This window comes from Notolepis coatsorum (genome assembly GCF_963971535.1).
Source record: "Notolepis coatsorum genome assembly, chromosome: 18".
Lineage (NCBI taxonomy): Eukaryota > Metazoa > Chordata > Actinopteri > Aulopiformes > Paralepididae > Notolepis > Notolepis coatsorum.
Window position 1 is genome coordinate 81,165,344 of NC_140182.1, and position 22,035 is coordinate 81,187,378.

A 22,035-nucleotide genomic window follows, 5' to 3' on the forward strand; every position below is an offset into this window, starting at 1 on the left:
AATAGGGGATAAATGCGTTTGGGTGTAGCAATTATGTGGAATCGGGGGAACAAGCCGATTCGGCGAGACTCACGTTATTCTCACTGAGACAACCGGCACCGACTTATGAGGCGAAAACAAACAGGCTATCCCTCTCGCTCACTCGCCACCAGTGATAGTAACGCGTTATTGTAATCTGATTACTTTTCCCCGAAAATAGTAATCTAACGCGTTAATCTTTAAAAGCCAGTAATCTGATTGCAGTTACTTGTCCAAGTGGCTGTGCATTACTATTTCGTTACTATCTCATCATAAATTCATAATGCAGGCGGAATGCAGTATTTTATTTCGTTTTCGACAGTCAAAAATGCATTTTGAGATGTTTTTCTTTTGGGAGTGACGTGGTGTGGCAGTGAAAGGGTTAAATACAAGAATGTGTCCCGCGGCGTGACTGGTCCCTCTGTCTGTGAGTGACTCTGCTTTGGTCCAATCACATTCCCCATCCACAGTCTGCGAATCAGAGGCAGAGTAGGGCGGGTCTTCACAGCACGTCATGTGACATATGCGCCAATCGTGTGACAGCAGGGCTCCGTCGTCGGAGAATTCCACCCCAAAACGCTTGGCAAAATTAAAAGTGAAACCGCAAGATGACTTTTGCGGTTTCTGTTCAGAATTCCACCCCAAAACGCTCGTCTAAACGTAGCCTCAGTCACTACTTCACGGCGGAGGAAACAAAATACTGTCTACCGCTAAAAACAGCACATCCAATTGCATTGAAAGCATCTGGAATCACAACACTAGCCGACGCTTCGACTAGGTACAGGAGGGTTGATGGTGGCAGAGCAAAAGCTCTTATTTGCCAGATTTACAGTTAATTTACATGTTAAAGAGAGACTGATTGTATGTTTATAGAGAGACATTTATAAAAACAATTTAATAGTTACAGTTGATATAATTGGATAGTTCAGCCTGCATTTGTTAGATGTGATACACTGGTTTTGTAAAACCACTGGCTGGCTGCTCTAATGCTGTGAGCATCATAGACTGTTGCTTTACCATACTTGATGGTACAGAAGCTGAAGCACTAGTTTAACAATTTACGTTATGTGCAGAGAAACAAGTTAAAAACAATTTATGCACTTTCAATAAAGCGTTTTAAAAAAAAAACTGTTGGGGGAACGACGACGACTTCGTAACCTAGTTACTTTCAAAGTAACTAAGTTACTCTGATAATCAAGTAATCAGTAAAGTAACTTAGATTACTTTTTAAAGGAGTAATCAGTAATCGGTAATCAGATTACTTTTACAAGTAATCTGTGGCATCACTGCTCGCCACCGCAGCTTTATTTATCTGTGCGACTTGGAAATGTTGACACTTGTCAGAGACTAGGGCCGTTTCTGATGCGCACGCTATAGGGAGGTGTAGTGGTTGTAGATTGTTGTTTCCGGCCGGTCCCTCGCTTGAAATTGCAATGTATTTCCCCATTGCCCATTTCTAAATCGTCTTGTTTAAAACAAATAAAGCATGAACATTTGCATGGTGTACCTTTTATGTGCGTATTCATCCACAATCTACAGGTGCAGCTCAATAAATTAGAATATCGTGGAAAAGTCTATATTTAGCTGTATTGATGCAGTCATTTATGCAAAAGGAGCCCCAACCAAGTACTGAGTGAACATACATGAACATACTTTTCAGAAGGCCGACATTTCTATATACAAAAGAAAAATACATCTATTTTTTTTTATTGGTGATACAGAATTTTGGGCTTTCATGAGCTGTAAGACATAATCATCAAAATTAAAACAATAAAAGGCTTGAAATATTTCACTTTGTGTGTAATGAATGTATATTCTACGAGAGTTTCGATTTTTGAATTGAATTACTGAAATAAAATGACTTCCACGATATTCTAATTTATCGAGCTGCACCTGTATAGCTCAACATGAAAATATTCGCAATTAATCGTAAAATAATTACGTCAAATTTTATTTCAACCAAAAATGCTTAAACAATAATGTTAGTAATAATTCATTGCATTTATAAAGCGCTTCTCAGAAACCCGAAGTCGCTAGTGATAGAAGGGAACTCATTTTGTGCAAAAATGGAAAGCTTGCCAATGTTCATGAGGCAGAATTGTTACAATAGCCTATAATCCATTTTCCCAATGATAAATCCATAAACGGGTGGACCTCGCGGGCGGTCCAAAGTGACGTCAGACTACACCTCCCTATTCCTGGGTATGAAACGCGACGTGTCGGCGGATGAAAGCACTCCTTTGCGTTTCTGAGTCTGCTCGGTGAGACTGACAGCGACGTTGACAGCCGCTGACTAACACAAGCCGGTGTGAAACATGAGTGTAGATTAACGTTGTTTGTATGGATCGTATTTGGGATCAACCGGACAGGAGATGAGAAGCACTGAATAAAATGCTAGGCAGTGAGGGATACCGACATGCGCTTGCGGTGCCTTTCACAAACAAATCAGTTTCAACCCTACAAATAAATGTATTGGAATTATTTAATTGTGTTTTTTTGTGTGTGCCTATCTACCTACTATGCTAATATGTCTATATTACTACCTACTATGCTAATGTCTTTACTACTATGCATGCACTCAAGTTCAACAATCTTACTTACCCTTAGCTGCCAGAGTTGTACCCTTCCTTCCTGCTGACTTGTAAGAACTTGTAAGTCGCTTTAAACTAGTCTAAATCTAATATTAAAAGTGCACTATCCAGCACAAAAGCTTGTTTGAGACTCAACAGTGATCTCACAGTATTAACAATAGCACAATAGGAACTGTTATATTTTCATCCCATTGGCACAGCTTGGTCATCTTCCTTACATTCAGTATCTTTGGTGAGACGCAGTTATTATTGTTATTATTATTATTATTATTATTATTATTATTATTATTATTATTATTATTATTATTATTATTATTATTATTGTTATGAGTATAAATAGTTTAGTTACAGTTTGTGTGTCAGTCAGTCAGTCAGTCTCATGTTAAAACAGACAGTTATTATTATACACAAGTATTCATGATGTAAAGCCAGGTAGGGATGGACATACCTGGCATTCAGGCAATCATCAGAAATCATCTGTTGGAAGGACATATCAAACTCACAGAGACAGTGGACGGTGGAGAAGCGTGATGTATTGGTTCTGAGAGTACGTGAAAAGCTAGTAAACTGAGCCCCCCCCCCCCCCCCTCCGGAGAACAGCAGTTTAGGCAGATAATACCAACCTCTTCTGAACGCGACGTGTTTACACTGATCATCTGTGGCATTCTGGGATGCTTGTCTTGGGCTTTACACGAGTATAGAGTATGGAACCACATTGTACTAAAGCTCCCTGCTGTGTGTTCACACAGAGAACGTGGCTCTGTTCTGGTTCTCCAGACACATCTCCCTGTGGGGGAGCATCTCCTTCTACCTGGCCTGCCTGCTCAACATTGCCGTGGCCGTCTTCTACCCCTTCGGAGACGACGGAGACGAGGGTAAGCAGTGATGTTTCTTTTAGAACTAGGCTTTTGGCCTGACGCCCAGGGGTGGCTCGTGGGAAATCTCTCTCTAGATGCAGTTAAGGAATAAGGCCCTCGAAGCTAGTATGGATTCCGTCAACGTGACACCCTGAAGGTGTCTGTTTCCTGGTCTTGAACCCACGGCTCATGTGCCTGCCAGGAAGGCCATGCCACAAGCTCATTCAGAAGTGGCTTCTGGTTCCTGAATGACACTTTAAAGTAGGGTTGTACCCCCCCCCCCCATGGGGCGTGTTGAATATGGTCAAAGGTGGCCACTAGTTTATTTTATTTATTATCATTGTTTTAATATATCAGCACAACAACTTCAATTGAACCAGGGAGGGTGAGCACAATCAAAATCCAAAAGCTCAAATGGGGAAAGTGTCACTTTTTAACAACAAAAAGGTTTATTTTATGTTTCAATCCAATCCAACTTTATTTATAAAGCGCTTTAACAGCCACAGGGGCACAAAGTGCTGTACAGAGGGAGCATATTACATTTATATTCACTTGGTTGGTTGGTTTATTTGAGAAAAATATTTAATTTGACCCTACCCATTGTTAGAAGCCTTCACTTGACACACAACACTGTCGGGCTTAATCGACCCAACAAACTGAGCCAAATAGAAACATTAATGGCCGAGAACTTCCTAGATACTTATGTTAAATGGAAAATAATCATACGCTTCAACATTGAGAGCCGAAAATTGTATTCCCATCCAGTATAGGCGGTTGAGGGGGGGGGGGGGGGGGGGGGGGGGTGTTATGGGACCTGGATGTCAGATAGTGGGTAGGGGGGCATTCTGGAACATGGATGTCAGATAGGGGGGCGTTATGGGACCTGGATGTCAGATAGGGGGGAGCGTTATGGAACATGGACATCAGATAGGGGGTTGTTATGGAACATGGACATCAGATAGGGTGGGTGTAACTGAGGGGTACAATTCCCTGACTGTATTGAGAGTATGGTATCATTAAACCACTACTTAGCTATGTACTTTAATTACTGGCCATACAGTACACGGTATATATGATGAACACCCACACAATAACACGGCTTAACAAAGAAAGTCCTGTTTAGAATATTTATTAGAAGAGCATCAATAGTAGATTACAGTATTGAGAATTAGGGTCGCGCTTGTATGGCGAAGAATGTGCATAAATAGGTCAAGAGCGTAAGTCCATGAGCATATTACGATGGGGATAATTAATACCACCTGTAGCATAAGAATTATATAAGGCACACTCGTAGGTCAGCTGGAGATACTAAGGGGGTTCCCTCCGGTTGTAAGCCAGCAGGGGAGAGGAATTGTCGGGAGCAAAAGTCTGGATCAACGAGGAATAAAGAGACTCCAGGTACAGGAGACGGTGCAATAATCCTTTGGTCCTTAGACAAAGCAACAGCTATACTCCGGTATGCATTGCAGCATGGATGAAAGCTAGCCAGCCTCTGGGTCCTAGAGGCGGGCTCGACGGGGCTCCTCACAGGGTAGATCCCACACGGTAGTGGGGTAGACGGTTCTCTGCTCCAGCAGCCACAGTACCAAAGTAATATAATCCAGCCGAAAAGGGCTCTGCATTCGTCGGTGTAGGTTATCCAGTGTACATATCCACACGGTTCTCGTCTAGGACTCCTCGGATGGCGGCACACGGTTAGGCCGCCCAGCCTGGATAAGCACACTAGCTCGGTACGATGAACCGGTGGTAATGCTGGTCACTGTAGAACGGTAGCCGCACGATACACTATACATAATAGACTATTACTTTATAATAGAATAAGTCGAACTCGACGATACAGCGTTAAACTCTGACACTTTAGCTATCAATTCGCACGCGGTCTCAAGGCTCTATTTAGGGGCAAAACGGGCCCACTTCACAGCACGTTGTATTGTGGTGAAGGCTCCAACTTTTAGTTACTAAGTGCATCTGTATCCACCTGCGCCGTATTTATACGTAAGGTGAATAATCTAGTGCCAACCTTATTTCTGTCTCGTATTACTGCGCAAACCTGGGCATGTTGAGACATGTCTTAGCGGTGACTTTGAACTAGACATTGGGGGTATGGCCGTTGGCGCCTAGGGGGTCGCTGTCCAATAGGAGAACGAATATTATGGTCTGGCCTGTACCTAGGTAAAGGGATATTCCGTGTATATGTACAAAGAATATACAAGGGATATCAGACGATATACAAATATTATACAATATATCTCAAGTAATAAATATATATATTCGGTTTAATCTGACCCTTTGTAACAGTGGGTGTTATGGAACATAGACGTCAGATAGGGGTAGGCGTTATGGAACATGGACGTCAGATAGGGGGGGGGGGGGGGCGTTATGGAACATGGACGTCAGATAGGGGGGGGGGGGGGGGGCGTTATGGAACATGGATGTCACATAGGGGGGGGGGGGGGGGGGCGTTATGGAACATGGACGTCAGATAGGGTGGGTGTTATGGAACATGGACGTCAGATAGATAGGGGTAGGCGTTAAATCAAATCAAATTTATTTATAAGGCCCGACAACACACGTTAATGTCCCCATGGGCCGTACAGGTCTTCTTTAAACAAGTCAAGAAGAAAACATAACAATAAGTCAAGAACAGAACAAGAACACCATAAGGTCCAAACATTTTTAGATGAATGCAAATAAATGAAAGAATGCAAGCACTCCCAGACATACCCCACGCGAAGGTAAGGAAAAACTCACTAAAACCTAACAATAGGGAAAAAAGCTCCACAGGCAGTGTGGAGGAGAGAAACCTTAGAAGGGCCATTCAAGGGGGGATCTCCCTTCTTAGATGTTGGTGATAGTAGTGTTGCAGACGGACAGTTGGTAAGCATGCACTCATGTGTGTAGTGAAACACAGATGAGTGCATGCAATAGCATGGAACATGGACGTCAGATAGGGAGGGTGTTATGGAACATGGACGTCAGATAGGGAGGGTGTTATGGAACATGGACGTCAGATAGGGTGGGTGTTATGGAACATGGACGTCAGATAGGGGTAGGCGTTATGGAACATGGACGTCAGATAGGGAGGGTGTTATGGAACATGGACGTCAGATAGGGTGGGTGTTATGGAACATGGACGTCAGATAGGGTGGGTGTTATGGAACATGGACGTCAGATAGGGGGGGTGTTATGGAACATGGACGTCAGATAGGGTGGGTGTTATGGAACATGGACGTCAGATAGGGGTAGGCGTTATGGAACATGGACGTCAGGGGGGGGTGTTGACCCAGAAAAGGCTGAAAACCACCGCTTTAAAGGAACTGCCAGAGGAGTGAGTGGGACTGATCTCTTCCGTCACACCAGAACACCAGGTTGGGGCTGATCTCTTCCGTCACATCAGAACACCAGGTTGGGGCTGATCTCTTCCGTCACATCAGAACACCAGGTTGGGGCTGATCTCTTCCGTCACATCAGAACACCAGGTTGGGCCCAAGTGACGCGCCATTGACTTTCCGACCCACCGCTATCTTTTTAAAGACTCCAAAATGCCTTCTGCCTGAAGGAATTATTAGCAATGCCCGAATGTCACGCTTTAACGGAAGAGTAATGAGCTTAATTATGACTGCAGTGGCTCCCCCCGCGCCCGGCTGAAGTAGAGACGACTGCTCCGAGGTGTGAGGTTGCCGGGTCTGGACGCCTGCCAGCCCCGCGGGCCCCTGTTTGACATTTCAAAGCGTTTCCTGTTATGGGGAGCAAGAAATGCCAAGTGCTGTGCCAAGTAAAGCAGTTAGTTCAGTTTAATTATTCAGCACAGAAATGCCACTTCTTTTTTCAAGAATTTTCCGTTCCCTCGACAAGGTTGTCCTTTTATTCCCCCATTGCGCTTTCAGGCACCTTGTCCCCGCTCTGGATGTCAGATAGGGGGCGTTATGGAACATGGACGTCGGATACGGGGGGCATTGTGGTACATGGACGTCGGATACGGGGGACATTGTGGTACATGGACGTCGGATACGGGGGGCATTGTGGTACATGGACGTCGGATACGTTAGGCCTAAAAGAAAAAAATGGTTTGGTTCCGGTTGCCGACCGACCCTGCCGATTTAGGTGCGACCCAATTTATTTTATGAATATTTTATGAAATTCCCTATTCATAGTCGCCAAAAAAAATTAAAAATTTTTAATAAAATAAAGAAATTCCCTACCTACCCATGGCCTTAACTGACAACCAACAGGAACCAAACCATATTTTTTTTATGCCTTATGGAACATGGACGTCAGATAGGGGGGGGGGGGGGGGGGGGGGGCGTTATGGAACATGGACATCAGATGGGGGGGGGGGGGGGGGGGGGGGGGTGTTATGGGACCAGTTAGTTCAGTTGAATTATTCAGTGTAGAAATGCTGCTGCTTTTTCACACGGCGATCGTTCCGTTCCCTCGACAATAAGGTTGTCCTTTTATTCCCCCTTGCACTTTCAGGCACCTTATCCCCGTTCTGGAACGTCCTGCTGTGGGCAGCGGTGGGCGTGTTCACAGCCTTCCTGGCCTTCCTGCCCAAGCCGCTGGGCATCATCTTCTTCCTGGTCTCCCTCATCCTGCGCGCCATCTACACCATGGGCCTCGTCCCTGCCTTGCTGCTGCTGGGGGCCGCCAATGTAAGTTGTGTGACTGACGCCTGACTAATTTGGTCTGATGTGACGTCGGACCGAATGTTTAAACGTCTTTTCTATCAGTTTGTGTGTACTTTTATGTAACAATGGCCGAAGAACACAACCTCCTATCTGAAAAATTTACAAAAAAAAAAAGATTGTTGTTTTCTTGCAGAATCCAATTTTTTAAGGATGTTATTTTTGGACTATATAACAATACCGACCATGGTATTAGTGCATTGCAAAGTGCAGATAGGAGGTGTCATAGCAGCATGGGGGAGGGAGGTACAGGGTATGGGCAGGATAATAGACGAAAGACATAAATGTAGGCAATATAATTAAATATGAATATAAAAATATGAGGACAAATAAAAGGTATACACAAGACGCAGGTGAGGGTCTGTACCCTAACTGGCACTTAGTTGTCAGACATTTAGGGCTGTCTTAAATACTTTGAAGCTTCGTTCCATGGGCATGGGATTCGAATATAAAAATAAAATTCGAATATATATATTTTTTTAAATGTATTTTTTTGTTGTTGTGCAAAATCAACTCTGTCTCTCTTTGTTAATTATTTAAGATGAGGTCGGACTCGGCACTGACAGATTTGTGTTCATTGTGCTGCTTTTATAAAGCCTCAAATGACGGCTTACAATATTTCATGAAAGCAAAGTGTTTCGTTTGTCTAAGATTTAAAAAGGTTTAAACTTTACAGCACTGACAAAGTTGAACAAAGTGCTGTCCCACAACATAAAGAAAACTTGTAGCTGAAATCACTTAACCCTGCTCTGTTCTTCACTTCTAGCTCTTCAATAAGTTAGTCTTCCTCGTGAGCTTCGTGGGAAACCAGGGGACATTCACCCGCGGCTACAAAGCAATGATCATGGACATGTTGTTCGTCTACCACATGGGCTACGCCATCATCTGTGTGTTGGGCCTCTTTGTACACGAGTTCTTCTACAGCTTCCTGGTGAGAGAACTTTGCACCTACAGTGATACTGTACATTTTACTGTATATTTTTGGACTGTATATTTTAGAATGCATATACATATTTTAGAATGTATATCTTTGACTGTGTATTCTTACTTTTTATTTTTGACTACCTATTATTATTCAATTCAGTTTATTGTCATTATACACAGCAGATGGGACATATTTTTGCATGTCAACTAATAAAGAAACTTGAACTTGAACAGAGTAACGTACAACAACATTTGCAGTGTCCTCAGGGGCAGCGCAATAGTGCAGACATCTGTCTGTATTTACCTGCACACACATTTTTACATATCTGTAGATACTATATCTATATCTGTACATATTTAATCACCTGTACATTGTATATTACTATTACATTTTACTGTTACATTTGCACTCTGGTTGGATGCCAAACTTCTTTCCGTTGTACTGTACTTGTGCTGTATGATGACCAGACATTTGAATCTAATCCAATCGAATCTAATTGCTACGTATGATTGTGTCCATGTCATGGTGTCCCCAGCTGTTTGACCTGGTGATCAGAGAGGAGACGCTGCTCAACGTGATTAAGAGCGTGACGAAGAACGGTCGCTCCATCCTCCTAACGGCCGTGCTCGCCATCTTCCTCGTCTACTTCTTCTCCATCATTGGCTTCCTGTTCCTCAAGGATGACTTCCGCATGGAGGTGGACCGCCTTCCTGTGCCAGGTCAGAGCGTGCTGATGACACCTTGGTGATCCCCTGACCCTGCTCACCCTTAGAGAGAGAGAGAGAGAGAGAGACTAACTTATCAATACTTATTGTATCACCTTCATTTACCCGGCCACGCCCATTTCCGGCTATGTACATAAGCGAGAAGCGTGGCCGTACTCTTCCTTCCCGAGTCCCAAAAAACGCACAAGGTGAGTAGTAGACCTGGGAAAAAAGGACCTGCGTCTACCCCACCGCGCGTCCCGCTCGCTACAAGGGAAACGTACGCGAAGCATATGTTCGTGTTACCGCTCTCAGACCAAAGGGGCCTGGTGAGGTCAACGAAGCCGTGGCATCGACACCTCTCCAGGCGTTTACTCGTAACACCACCGTTTTGATTTACAAGTGAAACATACGCAAGCACATGCTCACTTCATTGCTTTGAAAAGCCAAAACACGATAGCTAGTCATGAACCGTGGGTTCAGGGTCTACGTTTGTTTAAAAACGTGTCCACATGAGTCCCCGCGGCTCCATTTCACAAGCAAGAATTGCCGCCCGCCATACTTTCTCTTTATCAGACAAAGGTAGCGGAGCCCTCATTGCCACTCCGTTCGAGGTATACACAAAACACATTTAGTGAAATGATTACACGTTGCTTCAACAAAAACCTGCCACTCTCAAGAGGGTCTTTTTATTTGAAAGAAACATAGTTTTGGGGGGGGGGATATGGGGGTTTAGGTGTAAAGAGAAGAGAGAGGGCTGGAGGAAGGGGGAACACAGTCTAGGCTTAGTATACTGTACCAAGGAAAAGAAAAAAGCAAGAAAAAAACCATATGTATATATTATAGAATATATGATATATTTGAATTATAATATATATACAGTATATATACTGTATATATATATTATACAATATAGTATATATATGGATTATTATATATACCGTACTTTTCGCACTATAAGCCGCACCTGAATATAAGCCGCAGCAGCTAAATTGAATGATGTGTACATATATAAGCCGCACTGGACTATAAGCCGCAGGTGTTTTAATGTTTAATTACCATATGTCTCATAACGTTAGCCAGTTAGCAGCGCCGGGTACAGTAGGTAGCAACGTTAGCTCTCATAATGTTAGCCAGTTAGCAGCGCCGGGTACAGTAGGTAGGCAGCATGTTGAAAGAGGAGCCCTGAGCTGCTCATACACTAGACTCTTGCCGTAATGGTTTGTTGACGTGGTTGACGTGCACTGCTGCAGCAGATTTAGGAGTCTGATCTGACGGTCACAGAGCTGAGGGAGTGCGCCCAGTTAGCTGTAAAAATCCATAGATTAGCCGCACCGTTATATAAGCCGCAGGGTCGAAAAATGGGGGGAAAAGCCGCGTCTTATAGTCCGAAAAGTACGGTATATTAAAGCTGTACCCGAAGCCTGTTTTTGGGATTCGAACTTCGCCAGGGTTTTTTGAACGGACGCTCGAACCATAGTTTTTAATCATGCACAAAATTTTCTCCTAAATATTTTTTCTGGTTCAGTACTGTCGAGTCTTGACTTTAGGCACATAGCGCACATTTACGCATATAACGTAGCGCATATTGCTGGGGTTATTAAGAGTAGTAGTACCTATTTACTGGTCACGGGAGGCTTCAATAACGTTTGGATGGTAATCCATTTTGTGAACCCATTTGTTGAAACATCTTTGTTGGCCGACGGCTCCTGCTATCTTAATGTTAGCAAGCTAAACGTGCATAGCTTAATTAACGTGCATAACATACCTGTGTAACGTTAAGTAACTTGTGTTCCGCTGGGAAAGTTCAGCATCATTGCATACACTTGGTTTAATCCAAACGTCCATTCGGAAACGTTGTAATATGAAATAAGACGGGTGAGTGAGTCACTCAACTCTCTTTTTTGCATGATTGATCTATTTCCGGTGACCCCTCCTCATCTCTACTAGAGTGTGTTGTTGTGTCTGTGTTCGCGCCTGACTTTCAAATTATTGTAAACACAACATAGTACTGTGATATTCTGCTATATATCACATTCTGATATATATTTTTCGTGTAAAATAATTAAAAAAATAACGAATCCCGGGGCCAAACCCTTCACCAAGTTGGAGTGTGCTCCTCGACAGACTTGCTCAGTCATCACTGGTTTTATGTTGAGTTGCTTTGGCAATGTGCAGCGCCTGACAATGCTTGTCATTGATGAGAGACTGCAAGACCAAGTGCGCTATCATCAGCAGTGTTGTGCACCAAGAAATTGATTTTGATTGCTGACCTCACTTAACTATGATCATACCTATTTGTGTTTCAACCATGCTTTGTTACTTTGTACTTATATATATATATATATATTTTTTTTTTACTTTTTAAAATAGTTTTATTATTATAGTCACATAAGCAAAGTAGTAAGATAACATAAGATATTCCTTTATTGATCCCCTTTTGGAAATTCGCGGCTACCAAGCTAAGCTACGTTAGCTAACTTAGCTACTAATAATAATAATAAATAATAATTGATTGGATTTATATAGCACTCTTCTCTGACTCAGAGCGCTTCACAGAGTCCATTATTTGTTCATACACAGTCATACCGGTGGTGGTAAGCTACAATTGCAGCCAGAGCTGCCCTGAGGCAGACTCACGGAAGCGTGGCGAATAATCATCGCCTACGGCCCCTCCGACCACCACCAACATTCATTCACATGCATACACATTCATACGAGGCAAGTAGGTTAAGTGTCTTGCCCAAGGACACAACGGCAATGGGATAGACATGGTCTTGAGCGGGATTCGAACCACCAACCCTTCGATCATTGGACGTCCCGCTCTACCCCTGAGCCAACGTTATATACACAATAATGTACAACGACACAATGATTTACATTATTACAAATATGGTAACGTGGTTGTGGCTTTTACAAATAGTGGTTAGCTTTAGAGATGAATGGCTATGATCACGGAGCAATAGTGTTAGGTGAAACAGAGACTAGCTCCGCGGCTAGTAGTAGCAAGGCTCTCTGCTTCCTGCCACTACCTGCCCTGTGACTCTCAGAGCCCCACGCTGCCCTGTAGCGTCTATTCGTGGCGTAGATAACTGGCGTAGATAAGGGGGGCGTAATAGCGTAGGTCAGTGGCCAATCAGAGCGCAAAACTTGAACGCGGAAGCACGAATTGTTTGGGCTTCGAATAGACGCGGGGGGTACAGGTATGGGCAGGGAAATGGTAGAACGACATAAATATAGGCAATCAAATTTTATCTGAATATAAAAACATGAGAAAAAGAAACGGTGTCAACAAAGGTGCCCTATCGGTTATGTTATGTTACAATAAATATAGGCAATAAAGAATTTGCACAAGGTACCCTAACTGGCATGACATACGTCATACGTTGTAGTCTGTTCAGGTTTTGGTGGTTAAGAGTCGGCCATAGTGGTCTTGTGTACCAAGAGATCCTCACCGCTGACCTCCGTTAACTATGAACATCATATCCATTTGTGTTTTATGTTTTGACAACCAGGTGCCTTGTTACTTTATATTAGTGACGTAATGTAATGGCATTAGTAAAATTTGATATGTCCCCATGCAGTTGAAAACTATCAGTGCAGGTTGAATACCCTTTTTCAACTGGTGATGAATGTGTGCACAAGCTAAATAAGTTCCTTCTCTTGGTGCTGTTAATACAGATATGTGCTACACGTTGCTTATGAATGTATATTTTGGGATGATGGCAAATAATCATGCCTGTCCTCTGACACTGGTTGTCTATTACACACACACACACACACACACACACACACACACACACACACACACACACACACACACACACACACACACACACACACACACACACACACACACATGCATGCATGCACATACACAGCAGAGCAGAGAGGGAAAGGCAAACGTTTTTCTAAAAGTGGTCATTACATACTGTATCATCATTACCAAAAGTACATTAGTTAAAATGAGCACATAATAAATAGTGACGTTCTTTACATGATCGTACAATAATTACATGATCACATTACAGTCATTCTACACTTGCTGTGCATGTGTGTGTTCCCTGATTCAGGGCAATATGTGTGTATGCGCATATGTTTATGAATCAGTTATATAAATCTGACAACATATATATAAATGCAGCCATTTACAACAGCATAACCACAATATAATGTAGTATATTTCTTTTTTTTGATCAAATTTTTTTTATTATTAATTACATGAAACAGGACAACACAATAACCACAGTAACAAAAAACATAACTTCACAGGAGAATAACAACAATAATACAGAATAATAAATTATAAGACAAAAAGAAAAAGAAACAGCGTCCAACCTATCAAATATAGGTGGCTACTTCAATAACAAAAAGGGGTCTTCAAGACATGGCAACCTTTCCCCACCTTTACAAAGTGGAGTGACTTAAAAGATTGTTTATGAGAGTGTTGTCGCAGATTTACTGTAGATAGCCTAGGTCCCTTACACATGTTCAAGACTGCCAAACTCGCAGACGGTAAAGTGTAAGAAGAAAGAAATTCCTCTTCCAAGTTGGTTGACAGGTCAATCAGTCTGCCAATATTAGTCCCTTGGGGAGATGGCATGTGAATTGACATATAGCGCAGAATAGCTAAATACCAACCCCCCCTAAAATCCCCCCAGCCAAAGTTAAGAAGGACAAGACAAAAACCAAGACAGACAAGACATTTCCTCCTCCCCCTCCCCAGAGACCGCCGGACCCCCCCGATCAAGCGCCCCAACCCCGCTCAGCCGCACACGGCGGTCTTTACCTTCTCAGCTGCTGCGAACCACAGGTCAATGCCAGCCTGCCCTACCCCAATCACCCGAGCCGTGGATATCTCAAGATAAATCACATCCAATAGAGTTAGGGACCAGTTGATCATTGTCAGCTTCTCTGGCTCCTTCCATCTCATTGCTATAAGCTTCTTCGCTGCTGTGACGCCCGCTAGGACAACCCTTTTCAGTTGTACGGACGCGGGTAGTGTCGTTATATCGTTCAGGAGTAGCGTAACAGCTGTGAATGGGATAGTTAAGCCACACAGATCTGAAAGTTTGTCCGTTATTGACCTCCAGAAACGGGCCACTGGTGGGCAATCCCAATACATATGCATATAAGTGCCAGTGGCCTTTTGAGAGCACAAAGTGCACCGAGAGTCGGTTATCAGTCCCATAGCAAATAGCTTCCTAGGTGTAAGATAGGTCCTATGAATATAATTAAAATTAATTTGCTGGTGATTGGGGTTGCGGGAAGATAATGCCACATTTGCCCAAACATCATCCCAGTCAAACTCGGGGTCCAACTCCGGGATATCCACACGCCAGATTGTATCCAATGATAAATTTTTATACGTGGATTGAATTAAGAGCGTATAAAAGTCTGAGACAAACCCTCTGGATGTCGTTCTGTCCACTATGAGCCTGAGGAAGGGGTGTGGTTGCAAAGCTTGAGCCCACGGTACGCCATGCGCCCTCAGTGCTGACCTTAGTTGAAGGTAAAGAAAGAAGGACTCGCCGGGAAGATCATAAAATTCTCTTAAGTCCTGAAACGCACGGAGGCCGTTCTTATCATAAATATCCTCCAGAGTATGCACTCCCCTCCTTTGCCATTGAGGAATATTAACCGGCTTGTGTCCAACAAGTAATTGCTGGTTATTAAAAATTGGAGAGTCCAGGTGCCAAGGGCATTTAACCCCACACGACCTCTGTACATTACGCCACGTTTGGATCACGTGAGTAATGATCGGTCCATACCTCAGCCGGCATTTCGCAATAGAGACAGTGGAGTACACTACATCCTGCAATCTTAGCGGAGACACCGCCGCCGCTTCTAAGGAGCGCCACGATACAGCCTCTACAGGGTCTAGCCAGCACATCAGAGGTCTCAGTGAAAAGGACCAGAAATAAAGTTTAAAATCAGGGATTGCGAGGCCCCCATCTTGTTTCCTACGTTGAGTAGTAGCCCTTTTGATTCTCGGGCGTTTGTTATTCCAGACAAACTTAGATACCATCGATTGTACCTTGCGCCAGTGGTCTATTGGAGGGGGCAGGGGGAGCATTGAGCTAATAAAATTTATCCTAGGCAGGATGTTCATTTTGATTATGGAAGCCCGGGCTTGTAAGGAGTTAGGAAGGGACGACCACCTGTCTAGATCCTGGCGTATTTTATCATAAGTACCCGTGAAGTTGTACTTAGTAGTTTGGTTCAGCGTGGGGAATATCTCTATGCCCAGGTATTTAAAATGTTCTACTATGGGGATATCAGCTGGTAGTCGTACCGCCTTGGCCAGTTCATTAAGAGGTAGGCAGGCTGATTTGTTCCAGTTAATCTTAAAACCTGACAATTTACCAAAGTCGTCGATTATCCTCAATAATTTTGTGGCCGACCGGGAGGGGTCGTCCATGAAAATCAGCAGGTCATCCGCATAGAGAGCAATTTTGTGTGGAGTATTGTTGACCATTATGGGGACGATGTCCTCCGATTGCCTAATAAATTGGGCCAAAGGTTCGAGGGAAAGCGCGAACAGTCCCGGGCTCAGAGGGCAACCCTGTCTAGAAGATCTGGAGACTGGAAAGAGTGTGGAACAGTTTTTGCCTGTCAGTATCATCGCAGACGGCGAGGCATACAGGACTTTAATCATATGAATAAAACTCTTTCCAAGACCCATGACCTCAAGTACCTTCCACAGGTATGACCACTCAAGTCTGTCAAACGCCTTCATGGCATCCAAAGACAGAACTGTGGATGGAGTTGTATTGTCTTTACTGTTATCGATTACATGCAACAGCCTCCTAAGATTATCTGCAGCCAGACGCCCCGGGATAAAACCAGTTTGATCGCAGTGTACCAAAACAGACATAAATCTCTGCAGGCGACGGGCCAGCACCTTGGCAAACACCTTTAAATCGGCCCCGAGAAGACTCAAGGGTCTATAGCTACCACAATCATTGGGATCTTTGTCCTTTTTGAGAAGTAAAGAAATCAACGCCATATTGACATCTCTTGAGAACTCCCCTTGTTCGATAGCGTAATTGATCATATCGAGCATCAATGGACCCAGTTGGTCCCAGAAAGCTAAATACACTTCGGGTGGAATACCATCCCAGCCTGGCGCCTTACCCCTCTGCATTTCAACAATAGTCTCCCTCAATTCTACGAGAGTAATCGGTCTCCCCAGTTCCTTGGCCTCTTCCTCAGAAATGTGGGGTATCTCAAGCCCGCCAATGAACGATTCAAATCTAGAGTCATCCAGATTACCCTCTGAGCTATATAACTGTGAGTAAAACTCTTTAAAAGTGTCATTGATCTTTTTCGAATCAGTAGTGACTGCACCCTGGCTCGTCCTAATCGAGGGGATATCTGAGAAATGATCATTTGAGCGTATTTTCATTGCCAATAGATGGCTAGGTCTGGAGCCGTGAAAATAGTAATTTTGTCTTGTCCTATGTATTAAGAACTCAGACTGTTGTTTAAGTATGGAGTTTATTTCTTTTTTGACTATCTTACGTTGTGTGTTTAGTCGTTCATTATAGTCAGTTTGCAAGGATGCGTATAGGTCCGCATATAATGATTCCAGTCCTTCTAGCTTTTTTGACCGGGATTTTCGCAAATTGGAGGCAAATAGTGTGACATGACCCCTGATGAATCCTTTCAATGCGTTCCACAGGACCCTAGGGTCTTCTACCGTGCCAACGTTGATCTGCAAAAATTCAGCTAGTTTACTCCTGAACTCAGAACAGAAGTCATCGTTCTTTAGCAAGGTCGAATTAAAACGCCATCTGGGGGCTCTTGCGGAGAGCCTGCCAAAGGTTGCCGTAAGGAAAATCCCCTTGTGGTCTGAGAGAGCCAAGGGAACCAATGAGACATCGAAACTATCAAACATATTAGGGGACGCGAATGCATAGTCAATTCGAGAGAAGCTTTTGTGTCTGGCTGACAGGTGAGAGTAATCTCTGAGGGTGGGGTTGCATAAGCGCCAGAGGTCTGTGAGCCCCGTGTCTTTGGCCCACATCCTGAGGGCCTCAGAGGCCCGTTTCTGGTCGCTCGTTTCAGAGGTCCCGGACCTATCCATCTCCGCATCCCAGCACGCATTAAAATCGCCACCCACAATGAGAGCGTATCCATTAAGTTCCAACATATTCTTCGTGATTGTATTATAGAACGCTGAATCAAATGTGTTAGGAGCATACAATGCTATTATAGCCATCTTCCTATGCAAGAATTCAACTTTTGCTATAGTAATCCTTCCCTCCGTGTCCGACCATACATCCAAGATTTTGATATCAAGGTTACGTCTTGTAACTATGACTACTCCTTTCGTCTTATCATCGGCTGAGGATGAGGAGATAACGTGATATTGCCGATTTGCCAGTCTTGACACGTCACCTACCATTAAATGCGTCTCACTAAGGAGAGCAAGGTCAATATTTCTCCTCTTCAATAGCCAAAGGACACTGGCACGCTTGTGTGGGGCGTTAAGCCCTCCTGCGTTCCAAATTAAAATATTCAATTTAGCCATGGTCGAGCTTGTATAAGTGCGTAGAGAACATACCCGTGCAGCCAGGCTGAGTACAGAGGTGCCGATCCCGGCGGGCCCGGACGGTCAATCCCAGGAGTTCAGAGGAGGAACACTTACACATATATAAGACAACAGTACATAGAACACATAAAAATACCACCCCAGCTACAGCCCCCCCTCCTTCTACTCTAAACCCTAACCCACGATAATGTAGTATATTTCTAAAGATGAAACCCTTAGAGGCAATAATCTAAGAGAAAGATTGACATATCTGCCATAGTTTGCATGTTTGTCATTTGAGACATGCTCATAAGTTAATGTGTCCATATCATTTGAGCTGCGCACATGAACAATGCTTCATCTCTGAATATGTGTCTCAGATGAGACGTTGAGCTTGCGAGTATCTATACGAGTATACAAAAGGGACGTCTAAATTGGGCCGTAACATTGCACTCGGTCAGAGAACCCGTCGGCACATGGTGGAGGCCGTGCCATGCAGAGCAGAGCAGCGTTATGTAATCTGCTGAAACCCCATCTGTTGCCTGTGGGCTGAGCTGCCTGCGGGTGCGGGGCCCAGCCAAAGGAGCACCCACTACCCTGCACCCCCCCCCCCCCCCCTGGTACTCCGCTGGGCCCTTCACCCTGCCACAGCTGTTGTTCAAAGAAACTATAAAAGAAGGAAGGGTCATCACGTCAGAATACCAGCGTGCAATACCAAGGAAGCTATAAAAGAAGGAAGGGTCGTCACGTCAGAATATCAAAGGAACTATAAAAGAAGGAAGGGTCGTCACGTCAGAATACCAGCGTTCTATACCAAGGAGACTATAAAAGAAGGAAGGGTCATCACGTCAGAATACCAGCGTTCTATACCAAGGAGACTATAAAAGAAGGAAGGGTCATCACGTCAGAATACCAGCGTTCTATACCAAGGAGACTATAAAAGAAGGAAGGGTTGTCAGGTCAGAATACCAGCGTTCTATACCAAGGACACTATAAAAGAAGGAAGGGTCTCTGCTTGGTGCCAGGCTTTGGTGCCAGTTCTATTGAAGCCTGTAGTAAAATTCTAAATATATCATGTATCTGAGGGAATATACATCAACCAATATCAAACGTTAGCTAGTTAACGGTGCAACAAATTGCAGATTATTTTGACATCCGAGGTAATAACCTGTTTAAATGATGGGTCATAAACCGCAGGGGCGGATTTAGGATTGTAGGAGATCCGGGGCTTAGTCCAGATAGGTGCCCGCGTAAACTGGCGCGGATTTTTTTTGCTTCGACACCACAACCTTTAACTTATACCACCACCTTAAAGCAGACAAAAGGCACTAGAGAACACTTAAATTCAAATTCACACCCTTTAATTAATGACGCAAACTATAATAATTTATAATAATAATAATAATAATAATAATAATAATAATAATAATAATAATACACTGTTTGTATAGCACCTTTCATACAAGAATTGCAGCTCAAAGTGCTTCACAGCAGTACAAAAAGACAGGCATAAAATGAGCACAACATTGGCAGATCAAGAGCAATGCATAAAGTGCAGACATAAAGCATAAAATAGATAGCAGTAAAATAGACAAAGTCAAGGTAAGACATAGAACATTAAATCACATCGTTTTTCATATTATGATCTAAGATCTAGGGTTGAGCGCTAGGCCCCCCGAAAACCAGAGTATAGTCGGGTTTTCATCGTTGTTTCTTTTATTCGATATTTCCATTCATAAAGACATGCCGGCAGCCTGTGTTATCACTGGGGATGGGTCTGAGATCTCAAAAGTCCAATACCGCCGCCTAACACCTTGCGGCCGCTATTGCACTCCATTTGAAATGATGTGGCTTAGTGTCTGTCATTTTGGAAATGACACCAGACCACCCTGAAACTACACTCATATTCACGACGGTATAAAACGGAAATGTATGGATGGAAAAATTATCTGTTTTTTGCATCTTGACCGGAAGAAACTCAATGACAATCGACTATATTATTAGATCCATAGCTATAATATATAATATAGCTTTAGGCCTGCAAACACAGCCACGTATCCCCATGTTAAAAGGCGCTGGCCTTTCAACAGTAACAGTAAACAGCGCCATCTGGCGCTGAAAGTGTTAATATGCGTCTTTGTTTACGGTTTGATTATCACTGATACAAAGTAAAATAGTGCAGTGCAATAAAATTTGTAAAATAGAATAAAATAATGCAATAGTGCATTGCAATAAAATAGTTATCATCGTATTTTTTCGGGAGGCCGGTAAGGAGTGCATTACAATAGTCGAGCGTCCTTTTGATTTATAAATGGCCGTACTTTAGCTATGTTTCTAAGGTGGAAGAATTATGTTTTTGTCAACTTGTTGATTGTGATTTAAAGCTTAGGTCTGAGTCTACCATAACACCAAGACTTAACTCACTCAAATACAGTTAGCAGCTGGATAGACTACAGATGGAAATTAGCTTCTGCTAAATTTGGTGCAAACATATTTTCATGTAACAATGATATATATATATATTTATATATATATTTAAATTTTAAAAAAATTTGAAAATAGATTCAGGGCTTTTCAGAAAACATTCGGGGCTTGAGCCCAAGTAGCCACCCCCTAGCCCCGCCCCTGGAGGAGACTGCTGATCCCATTCAACTCAATGTCGGCCAAACTGACGGTTTCCAGACTCACAGTGACGTGATGATCCTTCCTTCTTTTATAGTTTCCTTGCCGTTGTTCCCCTCTGTGACCCTAACTCCTCAGGCTGCCACCTCCTCCACCAACCCCCAGCCTCCCACCCTCCAAGCCGGGTGTAGATCTCCACACTCCGCCCTGCCTGCTCCGAGCCGGTTCTCTCTCCTCGTCATGTACGAGCGCAGCTCCTTAGCTGCTCCTGGCCGCGGGGGCAGGGACGGCTGATGTGCACTTAGCTTTGTAGAACACACCTGCTGCCTCAGTTGACATAATTTCTCTCTCTATCTTTGGTGCTGATTCTATCAGAGCTGATAAGAAAAGGTAGGGGGGGGGGGGGTAATTTGATGCTAAAATTGTATTTCCTTATCGCCGACTCCTGTGACTAATGGGCACAATACAGTCCCAGGGACTACCGATGAAGATTAGCCCGTCTAAGCTAAGTCTGGCACATTTACACGGTTCGTCTGAGTCCTCATGTTTATTAATGTGCACTCTCTCTCTTTCCTCAAATCAAATAAAACCTAAACCTAATGTACGTCTTTTGATACATTCTCTCTACATACATAAGTCTGTATCATCATCACTTTTCAATTTCACTTTCAGGAAAAAGGAATTTTCTGAGTACTGGCGGAGTTCCTGACACGTGTATGAAAGATGGCTGCCCCGATTCCCCCCCCGCTGGTGAGTTTTTACTGATAAAAGCTGCGGAAATTTGACAGAAATGACCCCCCGTGTCATGTCTCTGTATCCCTCCTCGTCAGTGCCAGTCCACTGCAGTTCATCCTTCTGTCAGACGACCCTTGAAGGGCCATAAACTACAATGGTCTCGCTCTCTCGCTCTCTCGCTCTCTCTCTCTCTTTCTCTCTCACACATATATATATTCAATTCATGGAAACAAATAAATGTCTGTCAAGCGTTTTGTTCTCAGTATGATCCGCTGAAAAAAAGCAATCGTTTTCATAATTCATAGATCATCCTAGATTGATCAACTTACAACTAAGCATTTCCTGGTAAGCTTTTCCAGATA

At 43.5% G+C, this 22,035-nt stretch overlaps 1 protein-coding gene across 2 annotated transcripts in view; it reads left to right on the forward strand.

Moving 5' to 3' along the window:
• itpr2 (inositol 1,4,5-trisphosphate receptor, type 2) overlaps positions 1 to 22,035 on the forward strand; it is a 286,031-nt gene that overhangs the window by 208,044 nt on the left and 55,952 nt on the right. For both annotated transcript variants that reach the window (XM_084334286.1, XM_084334287.1), the window contains exons 48-52: positions 3,359 to 3,484; positions 7,943 to 8,118; positions 8,918 to 9,082; positions 9,612 to 9,795; positions 21,611 to 21,688. In XM_084334286.1, the coding sequence (XP_084190412.1) occupies positions 3,359 to 3,484; positions 7,943 to 8,118; positions 8,918 to 9,082; positions 9,612 to 9,795; positions 21,611 to 21,688 (729 nt within the window). The remainder of the gene's footprint in view (positions 1 to 3,358; positions 3,485 to 7,942; positions 8,119 to 8,917; positions 9,083 to 9,611; positions 9,796 to 21,610; positions 21,689 to 22,035) is intronic.